This window comes from Carettochelys insculpta, chromosome 4, assembly GCF_033958435.1.
Source record: "Carettochelys insculpta isolate YL-2023 chromosome 4, ASM3395843v1, whole genome shotgun sequence".
Classification (NCBI taxonomy): Eukaryota; Metazoa; Chordata; order Testudines; family Carettochelyidae; genus Carettochelys; species Carettochelys insculpta.
The window spans coordinates 49,813,206-49,836,385 of NC_134140.1; the positions used below are offsets into that span (position 1 = coordinate 49,813,206).

Below are 23,180 nucleotides of genomic sequence, written 5' to 3' on the forward strand. Positions count from 1 at the left end.
GTTATAGTATTTGTAATTATAATTTTAGACAAAATTTTGTTTTAAACAAAATCTTCAACATACTGTTTTACCTTTGTATAGAACTGAGAGAGAAATACAATCTGCACAGATCCTCAGGCAAAAGTTTTCAAATTTGGACGCCTAAATGTAAGACACTTCAATGCATATTTAAATGTCTAAGGAAAGTATCTTTATTCTGAGATGTGATGAGCATCCATAATTCCACCTGAAATTAGTGAAAAGGTTTGCATTGAAATCATTTAGTGGGAGTGTGCTCTCATTTAGATGTTGAGCTTTAGGCACCCAAGTTTGCAAAATTTTGGTCTGATCCTGCAAAAACTTGTCTTTTAAAACTCAGTAGAGCTATTTTTGTGCATAAAGTTGTGTATGTTTATAAGTGTTTGCAGGATTGGGCACTAAGATGTAGGATCAGTCTGCCTTTTCATTGACTTCATTAGCCTTTGGATCAGAGTCCAAAATAGGTATGCGTACTTGGTGAAGGTTTGTAATACATATTCCAGTAAACCTAGTTGTACCTGAGGCTAGTTGGGAATTTAAAGGAGGTTTGAATTGTGTAATTTAACTTTATTCCCAAAAGATTACAGTTCCTTTTTTGACATAGTAAAAACCAACCAACCAGTACAACAATAACAAAACACCTGTGAATATTTTTTACTTGCCTTGTGTTTTTTGCCTTGTGCTTGGGTCGCATTTTCAAGGTATTAGTTGCAGTTTTGAAACCAAGAAACTTCCAGGTGTTGTTGTTGTTGTATTAATTGAAAACAATTCTCAGGAGCTGAAGTCTTAAATTAGGCCCCAAATACCATGAGACAAGATAACATGTCAGACTGTTAACACTGTGAATGCCATGATTCTTACTCTAAGGACAGGGAAATTAGATACTTTCTTTCTTCATTTTGATGACATAACTTTAATTAGTGCTGCTGATAATGACCACAAGTTATTGCTAAAATTGACTTAGTATACATCGTATATTTTTATTTCTTAGGTATACCAATAACAGTGCCACCACCAGGTAACTTATTTACATACTTTCTGAAGCATTGTTAAATAATGTGAAACTTAAATTTTGAAGGTGCAATATGCAGTTGCCTATATATCTGCTTGTTTATAGCAAGATAAAAGTTCATAAACATAAAACTATATGTGTTGGCATAGGTCTGGTTACCATAGAAGGTGGAGATAGAACTGTTTTAATATTCCTAATTGTGGGACCAATGTAACATTTCCCTGAGAACTACATTTCTCCCCCAGCCACCCAGAAAAAAGGCTCATTAAAATTATTTAGGGACTTGTTGAGGTGCTGATGCAAGGCATTCTTGATAACTTCTCAAGAGTTGCAGCACAATAGAAAATATTTAAAAGTTTTAAAACTTATGACATGAAATCAAGACACTGAAAGTTTCATTAGGTAGTTATGTACTGTGCAGGCTTACATAATCACTAACTGTAAAGATGGTTATTCTTTGCAGCAGCTCTGACTTTTCTGAAATTAGTGTTTCATTATATCCTTAACCCAATTTTTGTTTTTTTTTTTTTCTTATTAAATATTTCAGGATTTCCTCCCCCACCTGGAGGTCCACCACCCTCTCTTATACCAACAATAGAAAGGTAAATTTTGTTTGAAATCATTTCTTAATTTTCATCTCTGGCAACCTGGGGCTTTTAAAAATTCATGCAGTAAGTAAACATTTGTTCCTTATATAGAAAAAAATTCTACTTTTGTCATCGTTTTCTCTTTTTTTTTTTAAGTTACTGTAGTCTAAAAATTCAGAAAGATTTAGTGCAGATACCAATGTTTGTATATAAAGTATTTTGCTATATGTCATCCTATCGACCTATTCCATTATATTGATGCAAAGATTTAAGAATAGAGCAGCATGCTTATTATCCACAAAAAAATTAAGGCTGCAATGATGAGAATCAAACAGCTGAATGATTTTTTTAACATTAGTCATGCACAGCCTAAAGTTTTACATTCTCATCAATCAGTGTTAAAAATTGCTTAATGAAATCAAATATATATGAATTCCAATCCAGCAAACTGTTGAAAAGGTCTTAAGTGTTTTCTAGCTTGACTCTGTTTCTTTGGGTTTTATGTTTTTATGGCTATTTTTATGAATTCTGAGAATAATTTATTTTGGTTACTCAGTGTAATATGACTTTGTAAAATTCTTAACTTTATATTAGAAACTTGCACCTCTTGCTCTGGCAAATACCCTAAAATGTTGAGACATTACATAAGGCTTTCATTATTCTATTTTTAAAAACATACAGATCCAAAAGGGCTTTTATACTGTGAGGCTGTCTTCAAGAACAAAAGTAGAACTTAAATAAATGTGTTAAATAAGGTATAGATTAATTCAGGCTATCTGGGAAGTGATAAAACTTATCAAAGGTTATAGAAAATTGAGTTTAAGCCCTATATGTACATCATCCTTTTCAAACTCTGTATTTTACCTATATAAGTTGGCTACCACTGAAAGGAGCCCTGGAAAATATGAAATTGATTTAGAAGAATATTTATAGAACAATCCATTTGAAGCCCACCTGCTTTTATACGTATATATGTTTAAAAAAATGGATTCACTTCCGTACGTACTTATTTTAACAGGAAGGATCTGAGGAAGCTTTTATTCACAAATTTGCTTGTTGCCAAGTAGTTGGGCATGGAGTATGATTTTTCTGCCAATAGTAGTAACTGTTTTTGATATATGAGCAGCATATTGAACTAGAAAATCCAGTGAGGACAAGACAGAATAGTTTACATATCATGTGAAACATTTTGGGAACAAATGTTTAAAAACATATAGGAAAGTTAAGGGAAAATAGATATCCTTTCTACATCAGTATATATCTGCATTTGTTTAGTGCAATTAATTGTTTTTGTAGGTTACTTTTAAAAGGGATATGTTTAAATTATATGATACGATTTGCTGTCCATCGCTAGCCGTACGTACTACTGTAAAAACACTCTCTTTTGGTTACATACTTTTAAGAATTGTGAAAGCGCAGTGATGGGCAAGCTAGGCTAGTGAGTAGGCATTATGAGTGGCCCTCCTTCATTTCAGTGGGCCATAGGATTGTCATAACCAAATCAGTCTCCTGAGATAGGGTACTTTTGCAACCTCCGCTTAGGTACTTAGAATTTGAGGGGTGTGTTGGTTGAATAGTAGCAGCGCTTTGATTGGATGCAGAGAGAGCTCACAGTTCTTAGAGTCAAAGCTGTGTGCAATCAACACACACTTCACTTCACATGCCCTTGCTTTACGTGCATGTCACTTTAGGAAATCTGGCAACCCTACACATGGGCAATGGTAAACAAAATGCATTGCAGGCCACACATAGAACCCCAATGGGTCACAGGTTGTCCACCACTGGTGAAGAGTAAAATTAGGTAATGTGTATATGGCTTTGTGCACATGTGTGCAGTAACCTGACTTGTCTATTTACCTTTTTAACAGTGGTCATTCCTCTGGCTATGACAGCCGCTCTGCTCGTGCATTTCCGTGTGAGTATGGTCATCAGCTTTGAGGATTTTACTTAAGCTTTGTTAACAGTTGTTTAAAATAGCTATAGCTACACAGTTTCAATTAAAATATAAGCAGCAATCCATCCATTAGTCCAAATAAGGTGGTGCAGAAGATCAACGTGAGTACTATCATGACTGAATAGCAAACACCTCATATTATCAGCTTTTGGGAAATACCTGCTCAACCTGTTCGTTCATTTTTTGTCCTGTAAATTGAAATTTCTATGATCTGCTTCAGTGTGTTTGGTTTTTTTCCCTTAAAAGTCATGCAAACACTAGTAGAATTCAGTCTGTATCAAAGCAGATGGACAGACGTGAAAATACGGTAAGATGGGATCCCCAGTTGAAGGCTGGGACTGTGCCCCTGTTACTCTCCAGCCTGAGCTGTCTCACTCAATGTTTTGCTAGTGACAAGCAACAGACTTCTCCAAATACTTTTATTACCTTGTCAAGCATATAAGGATCCCTGTGACCAGTTAGATTGCATGAATGCTCCCAGAGGCACTCATGAATCACACAGCCAAATTCTCATGCTCCAGCCAAATTCTTCCAGCACAGTACCTCAGGAATAGTCTTGTTCTGCTCAAGATGAGCAATCCGAGTTTATTAATTAGTTCACCACTTCATCAATGGAAAGCGAATATTTAGAAGCTTTTGTAAATCTGAGCAGATTTACTGAGCACTACATGCAAACACACTGGTAAAAATACATTGTAAACAGGCCTGCTGATTTGGCGGGGGGTTAGGAGGGGAGGTGACAACTGTCCTGCGGCTTGTTGGTTCAAAAGGACTCAGGGCTCCTGGCAGCTGCTGCTATTGCAGCTGGAGCTGGAGCCACAAGCAGTGCATTCTGGGTATCGCTAAAGGCTGCCTGGAGTAGGTATGACGTGTTCTGGGCAGTGCTGAGTGCTGCCTGGGAAAGTTAGCCCCAGACCCACGCCTTCTTCCTGAAGCTCCCCACATGCCTTATCTGGGGGCCCAGCAAGTCTGCAGGCCCCACAGACTATAAAACAGGTTTATAGATACAAAATATACATGTTAAGTGATCGACAAAAAGTCGGAGTTGGTTACCTAAAATAAAATGTAAGTATGCTGTCAAAACTCTGAACCCTGTTCAACTGAGCAACATCTAATTTAGGCAATTTTTCTCACAACCAGTCTTCTCTGTTGGAGTTTGCAGTCTTCTGTGCATATTGTTGGCATCATAGGTGAGGGAAAGAAAGGAAAGAAGAATGGGCCTCTTGTGTTCTGCTTCATCCCCTTAGTCCGTTTGCTTGAACAACACAATTATAGTATATCTGGTGGGCAAGGTTGAGCAGTTCACCTGGTGTGGTCTTATACAGGTGAGTTGTTGAATTGTCACTCGCTCGCTGAACATTCGCCATTGATGGTTGCTTGACACTCCCCAGGCATTAGTTACTTTCCCTGCTGTTGTCTCTGGGTAACTAATATCTGTCTGACTTCTCAACTTACAAAATATTTAGTGACAACCATATACCATAGTCTCATAATGTCATAGGCATTAAACATATTTAGATAGAACAGTGACTTTCAGCCAAAAATCATAATCTGATATATGTCATGCTGTGCGTGCAATATCATTAAATATATATAAAATATAAAAAATATGAGGCATATGGGAGTTGTAGGGAACTCCCCAAGTATAGAATACCACATACAAGTTTTAAGTGCCAACTTAACAGTTGCAGGGATGACATCTCTGTATTTCTCTCTCTCAGAATTGCTGTAAAGCAGGAGAAAATTAGCATCTTAGTTCTTGATTCCATTTAGTAGAGGCAGTCAAGTTTATGTATTAATTTATAATTTATTAAGTCATTTTCCACTTGTACATTTTAATAATTCTTTTAGATCTATTTCCTAGTTTTAGAATACATTAAATTGTTATTTACTAAATGTCTAAAATGTGCTTATCACTTTTCATTGGCAATATCTACTGTATTCAGAAAATAAGCTGTTTTCATAATGAATATATTTGCCTTGGATACAGCATGTATTTCATAACCAACTCTCTCCGGTGAAATTTTGGTAATAGATGGCTTTTACATCATTCTTTGAAGGTCAGTAGATTTGGACTTTGTCAGGTAAATGTGGAAAGCAAGTTTTATCTTTGAGCTATTACTCTGGTACATTCCATGTTAGGTGTATGTGTTTGCCACATGCACTGTAGACAGAAGTTTTTCCCTGAGAAGTATCCATAGGGGAATGTGCAGTCATGCTGCTCCCACTCTGTTCCTTCTTGCTGACAGATGTAACAGCTGTAGCTTCATCCATTCTTGTTCGTCATTCATTTTTGTGAGTACAGTACCTTTGTTGTATACAGTTCTACTTAATTAGTTCCTTTATTGTTGTCATTTTCATAGTAGTTTTGTAGTTTTCCCACATGGGACTTAGCCTAGGGATGGGACATGCATTGAATCAGCAGCTTCAAACGTGAAGAGTGCAAGTGTCCTGTGTCTTTTAATGAATCACACAACTGTTGCTTGAGGTATCTTGGCAAGGGGCAGGTTAATAGTAAGTGCTGAATTTGAAAATCGTTTACGACCCGAATTAAAAAGGAGAGAGACAGTCACCTTAGGTTTCTCCTAATGGAGTTGTTGCTAACTCCAGCACCAGTGCAGAGGTCAGAGTTGGCCTTGAGCTCCATGGTGCTAACTGCACAGCAGCCTGCTGGTGCCATCTTCAGGCCAGCACCATTCCTCCTCACCTCCTACAATCAACAAACCGAAGGCATCAGAAGTGGATGATCTCTGACATCCTGTAAGGGAAAAGAAGTTGGAGGAGAACTATGACCCACGATGGGTGGCTTGTCACCTCTGTGTGGGAGTTGGGCCCTACATCAAGTAGAATGGTCCAGTCCTTCCCATCCCACCTGGCCCAGTTACACTGGGAAGCACCGAATACCGCTGACACTTGCAGATGCCATTGACCCCAGCAACCTTGCAGGTGGTGCATGACATATTGTTCTGCCAGCACCAACATCAGCAATGTCAAATTCCAAGGATAAGCTCACGTTGGGTGCTTTTCGAGTATGTACTCAGCAGCCCTGTTCCCCATCAGAAGGATCACTCCACCAGAGCTCTCCTCATACTGGGAAGCTGGCTTTCCAAACATCCATTAGATCCCCTAGCTCTTGAGTCAAAGGCAGGACTTGCGGCAACATGCGTTAGAACCATGGTGCAGACTTGTCGAGGTGTGTGCCTAGTGGCATAGGCACTGGGACAAGTCCCCTGTATCTCTGAGACCTTGGCACTGCTCCCAGGATTCTTCTGGTGACGGTGTCATCAGTCCCCTCCATATAGGTCCTCATGATCTTGTCCTCAGGCTGCCAGATTTACTTTAGCTACCAGTCTCATCTCAGATTGCCAACACCAAGTGAACGATAGGAGACCTCTGTCACTAGGATCCCATCAGCAATCCACCTATTCCCAGAGATCTTTGTGGTTCCGTGGTAGAGATTTTATCCTGCTCAGTGAGTTCCTCGCAAGCCACAGTACTTATCATCCTCAGAGGCACTTCTGGTCTCCAGGCACTGAAAGAGCAACCTCAGAAGCTGACATTGAGTGTAGAGCTCCCTGCTGCTGGGTCAGGCACTGATGTCCCTACCACACCTCCCTGCATGGCGGCAGGAACATTGGCTGGTACCCCAGGAAGCTGTGGGTATTTAGTCAGCTGTTCCAGGCTGCTTGGTCAGTTTCAGGGGTGTCTGAGAGACCATCAGCCTCTGGTGTCCAAGCTCCCACAAAGCCACGTGCAAGTCCCTGAGGAGGAAACACCCCTCTCCCCACCCCAGGAGTCTCTAGCAGAGTCAGTAAGTCACCCTGCAAAAAGGCAGGGGGCAGCGGGCAGCGTTCATAGCACCAGCATCATCCCTATCCTCTCTGGATGAGGCTATCACAATTTCCTCTCTCTCAGTGCCACAAGACAATTGAAAAGCACACCAGGAACTCCTCAAAAGGGTCTCCTCTAACATGGAGCTGCATGCAGAGGAGCTGGCAGATGCCCTCTTTGAAGTATTGAGCTCCTAGCTCCTCTGTGCCCACCGAAGTGGCTTTACTCCTGCAGGTGGGGGTTGTGAAAATCACAAATGTCCTCTAGCAAACCACCTCATCCTTGCCTCCATCTCCAAGTATTTCCACTTCGCACCCACAAAGTGCCGTGAATACCCATACACCCACCCAGCCCCAGACTCCTTAGTGGTAGAAGCAATCAACCAAGAGAGGTGGGGCAACCATGGGCAATGCCAAAGAATATCAGCCATACATATGCATGGGGCTACCCTACAGATGCATTGGTTACTACTCTCCTGCCTGTCAGCAGACTCAGCAATTGATTCAGGACCTTCCTTTTTATGGTCACACTCTATTTATGGAGCAAATGGACACCAAATTTCATAGGCTGAAGGACCCCCACACCATTCTAAAGACCCTGGGCATGTATGTCCCCAGCCCAGCCCAGACAATAGTCTGGCTTGAACACCCTCTGGGTCAGAGGAACTAATTGCATCAGGAGCAGCCTGCCAAGAAAAGCAGTGTCACACGTGCCGTCCACATCAACATCGTCGGCCAAGTCGGGCTCAATTCACTCCAAGCAAGGAATTAAGAAATATTTTGAGGGTGCTCCTGAGGGACAAGATCTTACATGGTTATACCCTCCAGTTCCTTTCCACACACCCTTCAAACTCCCTCTCCCCACCTCACTAAAGTGTGCTCATTCAGAGGCTCCAGAAGCTGTTATGGTTGGGGGCAGTAGAGGAAGTTCCTTCCAAGTATCAGAACAAGAGGTTCTGTTTTTGATTTCATAATCCCAGTGATCAACAGAGGTCTTTGGCTCATCCTAATGACCTCAACGGGTACCTAAGGAGGCCATGGTCTCCATAGTCTGCTTTATTCCTTACCTGGATAGGGGAGACTGGTATACTACACTCAACCTGGAGGGTGCATATGTCCATGTAGCAATCTTTATTTGGTGTTCTCTCCCAATCTAGAAAAGAAGAGTGGTGCTGTTTTAATGTGAAGTTTAGTACAAATCCATCAAGACGTAATAAAATACTGAGATTTGTTCCTGGTAGAAGAGACAAAATACTAATCTTGATTAGATTTGAAAGTAGTTTTATTTTTTAACTTCTTTGATGTTCGGATCACCTATAGATGAAATCTGAATAGGTGCAATTGGAGCTGTATGAAATTAGAGCACCGGGTCAGATTAGGTCACTGAGATGCATATGACATACTTCTCTGGTTTATTTGGCAGGATATGGAGGTAGTTATTGCATAGGAGAGAGCAGACAGAATCATCATGGCTGTAGATACCACAATAAGTAAAAATTGGTGCCTTTTGTGTTTTGTAACTTATATTTAATGTAATTGATTGAGTTTAGAAAATTGAATTTCATATTTTTAAATTAGAATAGGCTCTATCATCCAGTGCATTCAAGCTCTGAAGACCGTATGTACCTTGTTGAAATCACGGCAGGTTAAGGAAATTAGCAGTCTAAAGTCCAGATGTTGTTTTGTTTTGTTTTCCATTTTTGTTTTTATGCTATTTCTGGCTGTTGTCCTTAGAAAAATTTCAGTTTTGGCAGCATAATAAATAAATAAAACGCTGTTGTTCTTGGGTTTGGGTTTTTTTTCTTTGTTTTGTTAACTCTTCAATTTCCATATATTTCTGAAGTCAGACATCAAGTAACATTCATCATTTTGTAGATGTATAGCACTATATAACTACTGCTGCTGCTGTTATACATTGTATGGGTTGTCATTGGAAATAGTATTTTATTGATGAAGTTCTCCCCGCCCTGCTTCAACCCACTCAAAGGACCTTTGTATTACTTCTTGGAGCCCTTGGGGATGTTTTAAACTTTTGCTCAAGCACCCTGCTGCGGACACATTCACAGGAATCTTAGACAAAGAAAACTGGACACAACTCATCAGAACCCCTTAGTGCTGCTTCTTTGTGCACATATGTAACTCTTTATATTTTTGAAAGCTCTGTACAATTATTAAATTGCCCTCATAACATGAGTTAGATAAGTGTTTGTTTTTTTTACAGGTGGAGAAAAGTGGTAACTCACTACAGTTAAACTGATTTACCTAAGCTAATGCAGTGAGTTGGTCACAAAGCATTCAGTATTTCCTGACTTTGGGACCATATACCCTCTAGACATGGCTGTGTGTCAGTAAAATAAAGCAGTCAGTGTCAGAATGAGGTGCTCCACTTACCATTGATCATTCTCTTTGGGCCACTAAGCCAAACCTGTAGTTATTTTGGTGCCTTCCTGTTGGCAGAACGTATTAGGAAGTCTTTCTATGCCACTGCTGGTTACAGAGAGCCAGAGGACCTTTTCTTATCAGGAAGCCTGATTATAATATTTCTTCTCTAAACAGGTATATTGTATTTTACAAAGTATCTCCAACAGAAGAACAGTGTATTTCATTTTCTCAGAGATAGTGGCTACACTGCATTTCCACAAAATTTAAAAGATCTGTGTTTGCCTGACTGCTTCATTTCCTACTTTCTTGCTTTGCAAAATTTAATCTGTTACTAAAATAAAAAATCTGACCCTTCTTAAATAGGGTTTATATGCCTGTTTTATTTGTAGTAATCTAGAATTCAGATGATTTATATGATAGCTATCTGAAGAAACAAATGTACATTGGTACTTTGGAATTAGAATGCAACAGAAGAGTATCTGAGGTTTCAACTAAAAAAAATAGACTTACAAAAGAAAAATTGTGCTTGTGCAAAACTCTCATTTCAAGAGTGAATCATATTACATTTATCATCTTTTTCTTGCTAATACCAGCATTTTTTTCTTTAGTCACATTTCCGCACCTTGCAGGTTCTGCTCCTTCGTGGCCTAGTCTCGTGGAGACCAGCAAACAGTGGGATTATTATCCACGAAGAGAGAAAGACAGAGAACGAGAACGAGAGAGAGACCGAGAGAGGGATCGTGATAGGGATCGTGATAGGGAACGTGAACGAACCAGAGAGAGAGAGAGGGAGCGTGATCACAGCCCAACTCCAAGTGTTTTCAACAGGTTAGTAATAAAATAATTAGCTATAATGTTTCATTTAAATGTTGTGTCCATATTAGGTAATGTTCTTGAACACTTAAAACAGTTACACTTTGTCTACATTTGCCCCATACTTCGAAGGGGTGGATGTTAATAAGGCTGATGGGAAATGACTAATGAAGTATTGCAGTGAATATGAAGCACTTCGTTAGGCTAATTCTCCCCTGCGGCAACTTTGAAGTGTCAGTATGTTGTGTAGCTGCGGGCACTTTGAAGTGCCTTTACTCCCCATCACAGCACTTCATTAGTAATCTCCCATCAGCCTGATTACCATGCCCCCTTCGAATTATGGGGCAAGCGTAGACAGCTTTAGTATGCACCTGTATGTTCTCTTGGGACGAGAGCGTGGTCTCCATCTCCCTTTGTTTTCTCTTGGAAACTATATAGCAAAAATTTCCAAATGTAATACAGAAGTATAAAATATACTTTATACATTGACTACTTACAGGGCTGAAGTCATTAAGAATATAATTTAAACTAAGGGAAAGAAGCAACTCTTCGACCCATTGATTCCATAAACAGCTTTGGAATCTGTGGGTTCTCTTATTTTACAGTTAGAATTTCCAGTACTTTTCCAAGAACAGTGTCTGCATATAGTTGTCTCTAATTTGAAACAGGGGTATTTCTGCCTGCAAAAAATGGGTTGGTTAGTTTGGGGCGTTTGGAGAGTGGTTGGGAATGAACAGTGTTCTGTCCAAGCTATCTATTTGGGAATGGCAGACTTTACTTAACGGTCGAGAACCCTTTGTTTTCAGACTGATAACTCCTTTATTGACATTTCAATTCTCCAATAATTTTTATTTTTTTACATTGTTAAACATAGACATTTCTGCTATTTTTGGTATGTTTTTTGTACACAAGATTGGGTAGTTTGATGCTGGGTTGGATGTGACAGAAGTGAATTAAGGGGTTGAAATTTGCAAAAGTTACTTTGCTCAGTTGGTTTATTTCATGCTTTTCTAGTGGTTGCAAAATATTTTGTGATTAGTGCCTTGACTCTTCATTTAATTGTTTTGATCTATTTCTTGTTTTTATACACATTACCATTACATTGATTTTGGGATTCCCACTGTAATAGTTTTATATTACCGAATGTGAACAGAGCACCAGGAATTAGTATGATCTTAGTTAAGAGAGATTAGGGGGATTTATCTTTATCAGTCGTTGTAGCCGATAAGAGCATTGTAAAAGGCCTAAATTAGGTGTAAGGAAACTTGGTTCTTATTTTGTGCAGACGCTGGTGTTGTGGTGATGTAGTCCTGTACTGTGTCTGTGTTTTGTGTTACAAATTACAGGGTCAGTGTTTAAAAACTTAAGTCCAATTTAAACATCTGTTTCTCAGGCAGCTTGATTGAAGGCCAGAAAGAAGGCTGGTCATTCAGGGCTGCTTGAAATGAACCTTAATGACTTCCAGGCCCAGAGAAGCCTCTGTGTTGCTGCCAGAGATATAGTAAAAGGAGGGGGGGAAGGAGGTCTGTCTTTTTTTTTTTTTTTTAATGTGACTAAATTATCTACCATCTGCAGCAAAGCTGCTGCCACATGGCTGTGTAAGGAACCAAGAGGCTCTTAACTAGTGAAAAGTAGATATGGGAGTAACAAAGAAGGTGGGAGAAGATTTAAAAAGATCATTCACATGTGGTAATTTTGTTTTTAAGCTTATTTACAGTTTCGTTCACTTTTCAAAAACAAAGACACCTGTGAGGAGGAGGAGGAAGGGAACGAGAACATCACACATTACAGAGGTGCATTAAATTTCAGGGAGAGAATACTTACCATTAGTGTGCCTTTTGTTCCTCTCTCTTTAAAATAGCCAGAAACAATTCTTTCATGAGACTTAAAGTAGGCATCATGTTTTGTGCAGGAAAAAGTAAAACTGACGTTATATGCACTTACAGAATTGAAGTATGGATCCCTTAAGTTAGTGCCTAAATAGAAGTGGAATTTTCAAGTATGCTGAGTACCCTCAACTGTCACTGAAGTGAACAGCAGTTATAGAGTCCCAGAACCTTTAAACTTATGCCCATTTCTGATTTGATAGCTAAATATGGATTCAGATATTGATCTTTAGGAACCATATTTGGAAATTGGGCATAAAATATTTGTTTGTGGTGGGATGTACATGAACAGCTTGTGTGTATACATTCAAATATTGTACACATCTGCAATGTTATCATCTGTATGATAAAATAGTGGAGTAATGATAATTTATTACAGAATTCTGTATTTTTCTTATGTCTTTGCCTGCCTGCTACACACTAGTGCACCTCTCATTAGATGTACTTCTGACATTTGGAACCTGAGCACGATCAAAAATTCATTGTTTTGTACTTTAAGCTGCCTACCATGCAGAGAAATGATGATCCCTTTTCTCCCATCCTTTTCAGAAAACTCACTTGAGCCATTGCCCAAGGCTTGGCTTATATTCGTTCTGTCCTGCAACAGTGACTGGTTTAGGATCCAGTATTATACATCTCTTCAGGGCAAAAAAGTCAGCTTTAAATTATTGGAAAGGAGACTATGACAGTTTTCATTTTGAAATACAGCTGAATAAAGATACGAGGGACTAACAAGAAGAGACAATCTCTATTTTAAAGGTGCACAGTGAGATAGAGTGTGACACAGATTGATTTCGACAGAAATAGCCAGAGAAAATTGTCACATATACCAGAGTACAGTCAGCTTTATATTTTAGGATCACTGACATGCAGGCAAGATGAAAAAGCATTTAAAATTTATAGATTCTGAGGCAGAAAAATGAAAACTCCAGAGATGCACAGGAAGGATGATAATAAGCAGATACAAGTGACAATAGCTGTTGTATAGAGAGCAGGATTATTCCAGTTCTCTTCATCTTTCTCCTGCCAATGGCATACCTAATCAACTATTTCATCGTTGAATTGCTGATGTAGTCCAGTGTCTGATGGGATGATGGATTGTCACAGTTTTAATGACGACAAGGCTGATCATTACAAAGAACTTGGATACTGGAGAGGAGGGAAGATGGTACACACCTGGCAGTTTAAGTCTCAGACACGTGGCCTACTTAGAGGACTTGAAAAAACTTACAGAGAAATCTAGAATGGCCACCTCTTTTTTGTGTAAATAAAATGGATTGTTTTAATCTGGTATTAGCTTTTACAGAGTTTGATTAAACATGCTAAGTACACAATTCCTTTCGATCTGATTTTCTTACTCTGTTTTTTTTTACTTATTTGTTTACCTGTAGCCTGTAGGCTTTAGACTGAGAACGTCATGCAGACAGTCTTGAAGAGGTAGAATAGTTTCAACCTCCTAAGAGGAGGTAATGAAAGGAAGTTTAGCTGGATCCTATCCCATTTGGATTTCTGTGTCAAAAAGAGCACTAATTAAAAATTAGATTCTTCACTGAGTATTGCCTCTGGGGGCTCTTCACTTTGTGTGATGGAGTACCTGTCCCTGGGATCGTTGGTCTTCAGAAACTCTTCCTGTCAGGCTGCACATGTGCTCACCCATCATGCACTTTCAGCAGCATTTTTATACCGTGTGAGCCAGTCTCCCTTAGTTCTTTCTCAGGCACCATGGGTCTAGGACTGAGCCTCTAGCAGTCTCCTTCATATCTCACTGCAGTGCCTTCGAATTGATTAGGTTTCCATTGTAGATAGTTAAGTATTGGAGGGGTAGCCATGTTAGTCTGGATCTGTAACAGCAACGAAGGGTCCTGTGGCACCTTATAGACTAACAGAAAAGTTTTGAGCATGAGCTTTCGTGCATCTGAAGAAGTGAGTCTGTGCTCACGAAAGCTCATGCTCAAAACTTTTCTGTTAGTCTATAAGGTGCCACAGGACCCTTCATTGCTATTGTAGATAGTTGTTAGCCATTTTTCTCCCTCTTATATTCATCATGGAAATAAAAAATCCACCTTCTCCTTTCTGTTATTTTCTATGAGAGATTCCAGAGTCCTTCCCAATTGGGAAGTTCTCTCCTCACATCTATGCTGGAATACTTTGGCTTTAACATGAGCTTCTCTTACATTGAAGGCATTCTCCTGAGTGATGGGACCTCTTCGTTTTGTGCTGGGAAGAGTGAAAGATATCTCAACAGCTGTTCCCACTGCCGTAATTTAAAGGCACAGGCCAGAAAAGACTGTGATCTCAAACTCCAGTTAATTATGATGGACCACATCCAGGTCTGGGTCTTGAGGCCTCTTTTCTACAGCACTGATCCCTCTTAGCATTATTAGCTGCTGACCCCCACACCTTGCAAGATCTGAAGTAAAATCTTCTGTCTCCTTTCCAGAAGACAGAAAAGCATGTCCTGTGTTCACCGTCTAAGGAGCTACCCTCAAGAGACCCATCCCTGTGAGATCTGTGGCTGCCTTGTTGTTTTCACGGATATGTAGCTGTTCTAACCACCTGATTACTTGTAGTTCTGATGATTTGGCAAGTCCAAAGACCCTAAGAGCATAGGACCACATGAGAGGATTCCACCATGTGAGACCGACAGATGTGATGGGAAAATCTCCAGATTGGCTCTGCCTTCTGTACTAAAACATATGTCTCTGAGTTCCTCAGCACCGATGAAGCCATCGAAAGGTCCTCTGCACTAATGAAAGCATCAACACCAATTGGCAGCCATTCAGCATACTGCACCTTGACTGCCATACCATGGCGCCAACAGGTTTTTCACTGGAGTCTAATCCTATGACATGTCAACACACAATGCAAAGAACAGTTATGCCAGTATCTCATGAGTTTAGGTTCCTGAGGGACCTAGAATTTTCTAACACCCTGTAGTTGATTCTCATATGTGCCAAATTACTACAATCCACGTCTCTCCCCAAAATGCAGATTGTAACTTTCTTCCTCACCTCCTAGAACTGCCACAGTCTTACATCTTTGACTGGCCTCTACGCAGTAATGCACCTCTCATTGGGCATATTTCTGACATTCAGAACCTGAGCACCATCAAAAATTCATTGTTTTGAACTTTAAGCTACCTACCAGGCAGAGAAAGGATGATCCCTTTTGTCCCATCATAGAATCTTTGCTCCTTCTCAGAAAACTCACTTGAGCCATTGCCCAAGGCTTGGCTATATTTGTTCTGTCCTGCAATAGTGACAAAGTAGTAAAGAAGAGAATAACAAAAATTACTGTGCTGCACTGTGCAACCTTCCATCCTGCCATAGCACAGTACAATGTCAATCTCATATACGCCTCTGGTATCAGGAACGCACAGCTGAGCAGGTCTTTGTATGTGCCCCCATGGATGCCACTTAACATGCCTCTTCCTCAAGGATAGCCATATTGGGATCCATGGGCAGCGTGTAGACACCTCCTCAACCATTCTCTTACAGGAGTGCCTTACATAGCCATTCTCCGTATTCCTCGGTATCCAAGCCTTGAAAGCCAGAGCTAGAATTTCAGGAGGAGCAAGAGAAGGAAGCAGAGGAAGAATGCATGACCGCAGGCTAACACCCCATTCTCTTCAGGGCTATGTCTGCACTACAGCAATCTTTCAAAAGAAGTTCTTCCAGAAGATCTCTTCTGAAAGAACTTTTGAAAGCGCGCTTCCACACACGAAAAAGCAGATACAAAAATTGATGTGCTCTTTCAATGGGGAGTGTCTACAGAGTCCCTGCTCTTTTGAAAGAATGTGCAGGGGGTTCGAAAAATCTGGCACCACGAGGACTGCTATTTTGGAAAAAAGGGCCCCTACACATTGTTATTTCTTTCTTCTGAAATAATCTTTTGGAAAAAAGGCATTCTTCTTCATCTGGGAAAAGGAAGAGGGCAGCTGGAAAAAAATGCTGCGTTCTTTCTATTTCAGATCGAGAAAGTACATTTTGTCTGTAGATATTCCAGGGGTACTTTCGGAAAAGGCCCTTTTTTTTTCCCCAAAAGAACTTGCTAGTGTAGATGCTGCCCAGATGAGGTAATAATTGTGTTGCCTCCTCCCACTGCTGCAGATGACTAATAACCCATGTGTTATTTCAAAAACTTCATGTATAGAGTATAAAGAGCTCAAAACTATATAACCATAACATGCCCTCCAGCTGAGGATTAAGTATAATGCATTTTCCCTTGAGTGTCTTAATAAGCTGTGCACATATTTAATAAGATGTCACTAACTTCCTATTCTCCACCTTAGTAAGTTCTTACGTCAGAATAGCAAGACTTTAAATCTAAGGATATAACAATTCTTATATTCTAGCACTTTAAGATAAATAAGTTAATCTTTCAGCATTTCCCAAAGTGTGATCCGCGGCCCAGTACCAGTCCTTGGGGGAAAAAATACTGGTCCTTTAGAAAACATGCAAATTATCATGCACGATCCTATTAATTTGGTACATCTCTTATTTTCCCACGTAATTAAGGTAATAAGTTAGGCACTTAAGTATTTTATATCAATATTTATATTATTATGTACTTTTGTGATTGTCAATAAACAGTGAAAATTTATTCTTTTTTTCTTTTTTTTTAATATACATTTATATTTTTGAACCACTGGAAAAAAAATATGAAGTTTGGGAAACCGTGCTATAGGTGGTGTTCATAAATTCTGAGAAATATGTAAAGTCTGTTTTGCCATTTGTTATATAAATGTTAGAATGTGTGGTTTCCTTCCCTCGGCTGTTTTAACATTTTATGAGCTTGCTGATTTTTATTTTCTTCCTATCAGTGATGAAGAACGATATAGGTATAGAGAATACACAGAAAGGAGCTATGAGCGTCACAGAACAAGCAGAGAGAAAGAGGAACGACACAGAGAAAGGAGGCATAGAGAAAAAGAAGAGACTAGACACAAATCATCTCGAAGGTTTGATCTCATACTAGGATATGAAAAAAGTCTTAATGTGTAGAAAAATGACAGTTGGAGTAGCATGAGAAGGTTGCAAAGGTCGCCATGAGCTGCCTGAAGCAAATCTGCTAGGTGAAATGTACGTAGCTGAAAAGAGCTTTTGGGCCATGGCTGCTGTGTGATGTCTCCACCAGCTTCAGCTGGGGCAGGGTTTACAATCCTTTGACTGGTCCTTAATGGTATAATTTGCATAAGGAGCATAAATGATGGGGAGTAACAAAAACTTTAAAAGAATCACAGTGGGGGCTTTCCAAAGCTGTAAGAATAAAGTTTTGTAGTTAGAAAGAGACAGAGGAGAGGATTCTTTACTCCTTATGAAAAGTATGGATGCATATGAGCTGTTTATTAAAAATGAACCTCGAGTGTGATGCCCATTTGTGTTGTGATAATCACGTCCTAGTCATCTTTGCCACATATTAAAGTACTAGATGTGACATTAAAGCTGCAAGTGTTAATTTTCTTACAAGGAAGCAAGAGGCAGATTTCTTATATATTGTTTGAGAACCTATTTAATAAGAGTGCCTGTCTGAGCATTTTTCTCTCTCTCTTAGTAACAGCAGGCGTCGCCATGACAGTGAAGAGGGGGACAGCCACAGGAGGCACAAACACAAAAAGTCCAAAAGAAGCAAAGAAGGAAAAGAAGCTAGTGGTGAACCTGCCCCAGAACAGGAAAATACGGAAGCTGCTCCTGTGGAATAGGCATGTGTGATATTTGCCTTCTTGCATATATTAGTGCCAGAAATAGATAACTATAAATCTCATTATTTTTCTGGGTATTAAATAAATTTGCTCCTAATCTTGTTCTGTTAGTACAAAATATGAGGTTAATTTGTTTTTTGAAAATAAAAGAGTGAATTTTTCATGTTAAGTTAAGATTCATGGATTCACTTTGCCTTATTTTTAAGATTCTAAAAGCACAAATGCAATAGTGGTTCTGAGGTCTGGAGGGTGATGCTATTACAGTATCATAGGAAACCTACACCCAAATACTGGACTCCCTCTTGTTCCCTAAGTCATTAGGAGCTGTGGAAGTGTATTCTTCTCCTGGGTTGAGGTTGGTTTGCATTCATATTGTTTCATACTAACATTTGTCAATACATCTATACATTTCATACATCTATTTGCCAATGGATCTCTGAAGTTTAGCTTTGCCCTTTGGATTCATTATTTAAAGGACATCTTTTTTGGTACCATAGGAGAAAAATGTTTAAGAAACTTTTGCTGGAAGGTATGGCAAGAATATTAAAAAAAACCCATGAAATATGCACGTAAGTGTTTGTGTGATTGGAGAGTATAATGAGTATTTATATTACATATACAATGTTTAAATGATTAACACATCTTTAACTTAATGAGTGTAGGAATGACTTAAATAGCTAAAAAAGGATTAAAGGTTGGGTAACCTGTTAAATATAAACCAAAAATAGTCATCCATTGGCCCTGCTGTTCTGTCCTATGTAAAATGCATTTGGTCTTAGCATATTTTCTAGAGACAAGTATCCAGAACACATTAAAAAGTAATGGGCTGATCTTTTTCCCCATTAAAGTTAACGAAAGGCTCTCTCTTGAGAATATTGATAATTTCAATGGAGGCACATATAATTGTTTTAAGCAAAAAAAGAAAGCTCTCTCTTTTCTGCATATGCATTGCCACTATCCTTGTTGGTGTTTGTAAATGTTGCCAGACTGACTACTGATTTTCTAACAGTTGGTAACATTTAAAAAAAAAAAAAAAAAGTCCTAATCTTGCTAGATCATCCCTAGTTAATCAGAAATTTTGATGTTGTTAAAAGTTTGTTTTTTTAAGGAAAAAAGACATGTCTACATAATAGTTAGATGTATTTTAATAATTATAGAAATAAAATCTCATTCACAGTATTACATTCTAACAGCAAAAAATATTTGAAAGTCTTGAAAGTATCAGCATCATACTGACAATGAAAAAAACATAATTTAATAAAAGTGCTTTTCACATGTTGGATAGAAACAGTCAACTGATTCAATCATTAGAAAAATATTTCAAGTTTATCATTTCAAGAGCCTGTCAGGTATTTTTCCAAGTTATATGTCCATAACATTTTTTATAAATTGAAGATGGTATAATGAACATAATTGCTGCCATGGTTTAGTGCTCTTTGATTAATCAAATATAAACTTAAACACATCAGAGTTGTACCTTCAGCTGTAATTTCATAATTTACGTAGCTTTGCTTTTTTCTGAGTTGCATGCTATTCTGACAAGTTCCATGTTTTCTGAAGACTCTTGACATGCAAACTTACATTTCACAAACTTTTTTTTTAAACAAATACACAATTGACAAAAAATGTAGGAAAACCAATGTCCATAGTAAGCAGCTTGTTTCCATGTCTCATGATTTCGTCATTTTTCCATCAGTACTGGCTTTATAAAAAAGTGCCAGGCCAGGACACAAGAGTGAGAGTAATTTTTCCTTTCAGTTCTTTGAGCATCCTTGCCAAAAAGGAGTGCAACATTCCCGATGTATTCCTGCCATTGACAGCAATGAGCATATCACCACATCTGGAAAATTAAAAATGTACATAAGATTAATTAAAACCCTTAACATCAAGGTGAGAGTCTGACATCAGAAACTTTTCTTGCCAATTGAGCAGCTTTTGCTCTATAAACTTGTGTCACCACTTAGCCAGGAGGATGGCAGCTACTAAGCAAAAGTCGGATCTATATGGAGAAAAATATGAAATGAGAGCTCTTGTAAGTGCATCAATTAACATTACTAGTAATTATAAAACTTGGTGTAAGAATGTACAGGTTCTTCAAAGTTTTCTCTCTCTCTCTCTCACATGCACCCTGGTACTGGATTTTAATTGCACATTTAGTTGTCAGTGTATGAGTACATGTAGAATTGTTCAAATTTAAGATAACGTATTTTGTAAATAACATACAATACAATAAAAGACATCCATGAAGTAGTATATGTTGATAGATATATACTTGATAGTCTGCCAGAAAAGCAAGGCGTTAAATTACAGGATTTCACTTTGGGTTATTTCCAGTTCTGTCATAAAGGGCTTAGTTTTATACTCGACCTGATTCAGTGGATATTTTTATTGGACTGGCATGAAATTGAGCCCTCTTTGTGACCACTTGGTCTGTCTGGATCACAGTTCCCTATTTTAATACTTAATTCTGTGACTATTCATACAGTTCTTTTGAGTTCCTGGGATGAAGAGTACTTTTTAAACATTTTTATTCATTGTCATCTTTACCTAATTCTTCCATCATTGTATGCTGGTGTGCCCCCAACGATGGATTTGATAAAGAATGGTTTGTTCCCACTGTGTTCTTCATAACCGCCTACAATGCTGAACCCAAGACTTCCTGCTGTATTTCTTCGTAATACAATTTCTTTGCAGTTGTACAAATACCTGAAACAAATCACTCTAATTAATATCTCAGGATTAAGTTAAGTTTATTTGTCTATGCTCTGCCTTTCTAGGTACTGGTAGCATATTTTGAGGTAGCTAAAAAGTATCAAAGTTCCACTGAAGAAAATATTTCAGCTGAGGTTGGACTTCATGTAAGTCATAATTTAAAAAAAAAAAAAAAAAATCGCTTATGCTATCTGTTGGTGTGAAGTGCCTTGTTTACATCTGATCAACTAATCTATCAGTAATAGGTGTTATGCTTTTAGGGGTGGGGGGTTCTCAGAATGCCTTCTTAGGCTAAGACTGGGTATATTTTCTGGTGCACTACAGAGCTGAATACAGTAAACTCTTTCATATCTGGCAGGACCAGGAGGTTATCGGATATTCAGATATTGTGGATAAGACATAGGCATACCTAGCAATGCATAACACTAAAGAAAAACAAGATTAAGAAACAAAAATGTATACCAAATATTTTATTTACCAACCACAGTAGTATTGTACACTGTAAACTTATACTGTATTCTCTGTATTTATTTTGCATTTTCTTTTACTATACTGTACATATGGAAAACATAACTGAAATTTACTTATGGTTAAAATGGTTATTTGAGAGTTCTGGATAATAGAATGCCAGATATGAAAGGGTTTATTGTAATTCATAGCTACATCTACACGGGGATGCTACATCGAAATAGCTTTCGATGTAGCGAAATCGAAATAAGCTATTTCGATGAATAGCGTCTACACGTCCTCCACAGCTGGTCCATCGACATTCAATGTCGACGATGGGCAGCGCTACATCGAAGTAGGCGCTGTAGGGGAGCATCTACACACCAAAGCGGCCCACATCGAAATAAGGGTGCCAGGAACAGCTGCAGACAGGGTCACAGGGCAGACTAGCACTTCCCGGGCAACAGCAAGCTGCAACCTTAAAGGGCCCCTCCCAGACACACTTGCACTAAACAGCACAAGATCCACAGAGCTGACAACTGGTTGCAGACCCTGTGCATGCAGCATGGATCCCCAGCTGCAGCAGCAGCAGCCAGAAGCCCTGGGCTAAGGGCTGCTGCACACGGTGACCATAGAGCCCCGCAGGGGCTGGAGAGAGCGTCTCTCAACCCCTTAGCTGATGGCCACCATGGCGGACCCCACTATTTCAATGTTGTGGGACACGGATAGTCTACATGTGCCCTACTTCGACAGTCAGCGTCGAAGTAGGGCGCTATTCCCATCTCCTGTTGGGGATAGCGACTTCGACGTCTTGCCAGCTTACATTGATTTCCACTTCGAAACAGCGCTCGCCACGTGTAGACATGATGGGCGCTATTTCGAAGTTGGCACGGCTACTTCGAAGTAGCCGGCTCGTGTAGATGCGGCTCATACGTCCAGAAACAAACCCTGAACTCCAAAAATCAAAGATACCACACCACGAAAGACACCAGCTCAGGGAAGAGGCTTAACAGCTTTGTTTAGTATGTAACATAGTAAGCAATGAGTGTGAATTGTGCAGAGAATAGTGTTATGTAGTAATATCAGTCATGCAAGCTTACAGTTTAAATGCCTGTTATTAATTCTAGTGTTTGTTATGAAGCTAGCATTCTGAAATGTTTGTGTACAAGTCACATATTTGTTGAACATCAGAAAAGAATGTTGGCATCTTCATTAGAGATATAGTAATGCAAAATCTTGCCTTAAATTCTGATAACCCTTTGCCCTCTAACCAAAGGGCACAGATGAAGCTGAAATTCCTTTGCTCCTCCAAGTTTGAAATTTGTTGTTATAACAGTCTAACTTTCTGCATATATTCTCAGAGTTCATTGTAGCTGAATTTACTTTGTATTGACATTCTAAAATTCTCATTCAGAGCAGATCCTTTTGCTGAAAAAGGCAAAATCATGTCTTGAAATGTGTCATATTTTTCTTGTAAAATAATATGTGTTTGCTAAATTTCACTGCAGATTTTTTACAGTATTACTAGATTACTCCCCTAGGAACTACAAATATTCACCTGCTGCCAGGATGTTAGGTATAGTGTTTGTATAACAGTTCACTAGCTGCTAATGGAAAAAGCAGGTGCCCCTTAGTTTTTCCCCCTAGAAGATAGGCTCTATTACTTTCCCATGTGTGGGGTTTTGAGCATGCAAAATCACTTTAAAGAAAATGGAGAGAAAAAAACCCCACCATCCTAAGCTCACAGGATTTGGTAACAAGGTCGGTCATGACCAAGTGTTGCCAGCATTTGGTCATCAATAATACTGATTCAGTCTTTTTTCTGACTAATATGCAGA

At 39.0% G+C, this 23,180-nt stretch overlaps 2 protein-coding genes across 20 annotated transcripts in view; one reads left to right on the plus strand and one right to left on the minus strand.

The window, feature by feature from the left end:
* Nucleotides 1–18,359, plus strand: part of FIP1L1 (factor interacting with PAPOLA and CPSF1) — a 59,145-nt gene extending 40,786 nt beyond the window's left edge. For 7 of the 14 annotated variants that reach the window (XM_074992772.1, XM_074992779.1, XM_074992771.1 and 4 more), the window contains 7 exons: nt 82–147; nt 1,010–1,036; nt 1,578–1,632; nt 3,486–3,532; nt 10,392–10,611; nt 17,305–17,442; nt 18,036–18,359. In XM_074992772.1, the coding sequence (XP_074848873.1) occupies nt 82–147; nt 1,010–1,036; nt 1,578–1,632; nt 3,486–3,532; nt 10,392–10,611; nt 17,305–17,442; nt 18,036–18,183 (701 nt within the window). In that variant the 3' untranslated portion in view covers nt 18,184–18,359. Of the gene's footprint in view, nt 1–81; nt 148–1,009; nt 1,037–1,577; nt 1,633–3,485; nt 3,533–10,391; nt 10,612–17,148; nt 17,160–17,304; nt 17,443–18,035 lie in introns of all 14 variants that reach the window. The other 7 variants (XM_074992776.1, XM_074992783.1, XM_074992778.1 and 4 more) reach the window with 3 other exon arrangements.
* Nucleotides 18,360–18,509: 150 nt separating this feature from the next.
* The window catches only part of LNX1 (ligand of numb-protein X 1), an 84,872-nt gene continuing 80,201 nt past the window's right edge, over nt 18,510–23,180 (minus strand). For all 6 annotated transcript variants that reach the window (XM_074992765.1, XM_074992766.1, XM_074992769.1 and 3 more), the window contains 2 exons: nt 20,731–20,889; nt 18,510–20,023 (listed from right to left, as the gene is read on the minus strand). In XM_074992765.1, coding sequence (XP_074848866.1) covers nt 19,888–20,023; nt 20,731–20,889 — 295 coding nt within the window. In that variant the 3' untranslated portion in view covers nt 18,510–19,887. The remainder of the gene's footprint in view (nt 20,024–20,730; nt 20,890–23,180) is intronic.